At 43.4% G+C, this 3,421-nt stretch overlaps 1 protein-coding gene across 1 annotated transcript in view; it reads right to left on the bottom strand.

Moving 5' to 3' along the window:
- Positions 1–3,421, bottom strand: part of LOC106810973 (chromodomain-helicase-DNA-binding protein 7-like) — a 64,135-nt gene that overhangs the window by 53,174 nt on the left and 7,540 nt on the right. Inside the window, exons 6-9 of the mRNA XM_014814474.1 lie at positions 3,013–3,320; positions 2,049–2,163; positions 1,374–1,479; positions 628–746 (exon numbers count right to left, since the gene is read on the bottom strand). Of these exons, the coding sequence (XP_014669960.1) occupies positions 628–746; positions 1,374–1,479; positions 2,049–2,163; positions 3,013–3,320 (648 nt within the window). The remainder of the gene's footprint in view (positions 1–627; positions 747–1,373; positions 1,480–2,048; positions 2,164–3,012; positions 3,321–3,421) is intronic.

The following is a 3,421-nucleotide window of genomic DNA, read 5'->3' as shown; positions in this document are numbered from 1 at the left end:
GATATTAGTGTTCCTGACATTAATTGCTTGCTATGGGCTATGTATGAGTCACGAGTGTATGTTCACATCGAACAATATAGTAAAATAATAAGTATAATTAACCATAAAAAGTTAACAGAATTACTTATATTTTGTGAAAAAGTGGAAACGTTTCTTTTAGTATTTACGGTGACGTAATCACTTTAACAATACTAAAGTATTATTATGTTTAGGTTTTGTATTGGACAAACATAGTGTATGATCAGTATACAGTATATATATTAGGTAGGGCAGCCACGACGACACATTGCCGTGGTTATTAGCTAACTATAAGATTAGATATTAGACCGATATTAAATATTAGGATTAGATTTTAGATTGGATAGGGACACTATGGCAGCGTGTAAGCAGGGACACCACTGTGCCGTCGGTGGCATGGTGGTGAAACTCAAGCGCTGCATAGACGCCATCGAGTGTTGCCCCGCTACAGCGCGATGCAACGTTGCCCCGCTACAGCGCGACGCAACGTTGCCGCGCTACAGCGCGACGCAACGTTGCCCCGCTACAGCGAGACGCTGCGTTGCTGCGCCGCAGCGCGACGCAACGTTGCCCGGCTACAGCGCGACGCAACATTGCCACCGACGATACCTTCTGATACTCCTCCGCCGGCATCTCGCGGAACTTCTTGAACTGCTCGATCTTCGGTATGTCCACGTCTTCCGCGAGTTCCCACGTGCTGTCTTCGTACGGTAGCGAGGACCACTTCACTGTAGAGCCAGGGTTCATAGTAGTAAGACACATGTTGAAATAAGGACTTATAAGACCCTTTCTGGAGGCCAAAATAAGACTTTTTTACGCAATTTCTGATAGATCACCGACTATTAAAGTACACTAATAATATTTATATACACAATTGCACAGCAGATTTAATTATTCCGTATTATAATATATATACAACAATTCTTACTCTAAGTCGAGAACAGTTTATAAAACAATTAAAAAAATAAGGACTATTAAGTACTTTTCTAAGATTTCACCAAAAATAAGTACTAATAAGGGCCCTTATTTTATTTTTGGCAAAATAAGTACTTATAAGACTTTGGAAGACCCGCTACGAACCCTGTAGACGCGCAAAACAACGCAAAAATCTCAGAAACCCGGTCAATAAACGTTGCAACGGCGGCTGCAGCGGCGGCGTCGCGAGATAAAACGGAAATAAAAACCGAGAGGGGCCGACTTTGCAAACGCGTCTGTTGCGGAGGTAATCATGCGAATATTGATTGCTTCGCGCGCTGTACCGCCACCGCTCCTGGCTACACGCGACCCCCCCCCACCACCCCCACCGCACGCATACGGAGAGGAGTGGGTTACAATTAGCGAGTGTCGTTACTCACCTAGATAGTACGTGACGGGGATGCCTGTGATCGGGTCCGGAGTGATGGACTCGTCCAGTACTCTGTCCACAACCACGTACTCCGGGTTGAATGGTTCATCTTCCATCTAATAGAAACAATGACGGAGGGAGATCAGAATGTATTCAGAACTGCTTCGAGAGCAACCAATCTACACCCCCTACATAGCTAAATCATGTAGTTTATCTTCTAATTTCACAACAACAACAACAACAACAACAACAACAGCAATAATAATTTAATATTACTACTACCACTACCACTACCACTACCACTACCACTACCACTACCACTACCACTACCACTACCACTACTACTACTACTACTAATAATAATAATAATAATCGTCATCATCATCATCATCATCATCATCATCATCATCATCATCATAACCGGCTAATGCCGTGATCTACTTTGGAAATAATAATCACAATCACAATAACAATAATAGTAATAATAATATAATAATAATAATAATAACAATAACAATAATAATAATAATATAATAATAATAATATTAATAATAATAACCTAATCGTACATCTACACCCCAAAGTCAACGCTGAATTGTGTAATGTATTATGCCGCAGCATCATCGGCCCAGCTTCCTCCTACACACACCCCGAGAAAGTCTGCTGCTCTGCACGCTGAACTTACGTCGTAAAAAGATTGCGGATTCTGTTGCTGCTTTTGTTTGAAGCGTTTAATCTTCGTCACAATCCTTTTGTCTCTAAGCTGGTCCTCAGCTGCCCACTCACAATGCAGGTACGAACTGAAACACAGGTAACACTAGATTAGATACAAGCTGAAACATAGGTAACACTAGATTAGATACAAGCTGAAACATAGGTAACACTAGATTAGATACGAGCTAAAACATAGGTAACACTAGATTAGATACAAGCTAAAACATAGGTAACACTAGATTAGATACAAGCTAAAACATAGGTAACACTAGATTAGATACGAGCTAAAACATAGGTAACACTAGATTAGATACGAGCTAAAACATAGGTAACACTAGATTAGATACGAGCTGAAACATAGGTAACACTAGATTAGATACAAGCTAAAACATAGGTAACACTAGATTAGATACGAGCTAAAACATAGGTAACACTAGATTAGATACGAGCTGAAACATAGGTAACACTAGATTAGATACGAGCTAAAACATAGGTAACACTAGATTATGTACGAGCTAAAACATGGGTAACACTACTAAACACACACGCACGCACACACGCATGCACGCACACACACACACGTGCACACGCGCACACGTACACCAGAGATGCCAACACATATTTGAGGCAATCTGTAGTTTCTGGCCTTCAAATTAGTAGTGACCCTAGTTTGCTAGGGGGTCCGGCATGCCCCCCGGAAAAATTTTTGATTCTATTTTTGATTGAATTATTTGATTTCTTTTCTATCACAGTGAAATTCGTAGTTTGATACAAACTGGTCGTAGTGGTGCAAAAAGAATAGAAATTCGTATAAAATACGGATAAATCGTAGTTGTTGGCATCTCTGCGTACACGCACACGTGCACATGCACGCATGCACGCATGCGCACTCTTCACATGACCGATGACAGATGTCGCGCCACCGATGTACTCACAAGTTCTTGTACTTGATGAAGAATTCCTCGACCTCCTCCCACTCCTCCTCCTCCTCATTCTCCTTCTCGGCTCCTCCTCCCTTGTCGCCACTCTCCGCTGGCTTCTCCACCGTCTTCTCGGGAGCGCTCTCAGCCACCTTCTCCCTCTCCCCCTCTTCCTCGGCCGCCACGGGCGTCGGCGGTGGCTCTTCCTTCGGGGTCTCCGTCTCCGCGGCAGCAGCATCCTCCACGACTGGCTTCTCCTCAGCTTCCGCAGTCGCACGCTCAGCATCCCCCATCTCGATGTCAACGTCTACCGATTCGTCGACCTTCTCTAGCTGGTGCTCCTTCACGACCTCCTCCTTCTGCAGACAGCCACATGAGGAAAGAAGCCAACATTACACATGCGGGTAGAGAAGCCAACATTACA

Source organism: Priapulus caudatus, unplaced genomic scaffold, assembly GCF_000485595.1.
Source record: "Priapulus caudatus unplaced genomic scaffold, Priapulus_caudatus-5.0.1 Scaffold491, whole genome shotgun sequence".
In the NCBI taxonomy this organism is placed as follows: Eukaryota; Metazoa; Priapulida; class Priapulimorpha; order Priapulimorphida; family Priapulidae; genus Priapulus; species Priapulus caudatus.
This window is presented reverse-complemented; position numbering and strand designations above follow the sequence as displayed.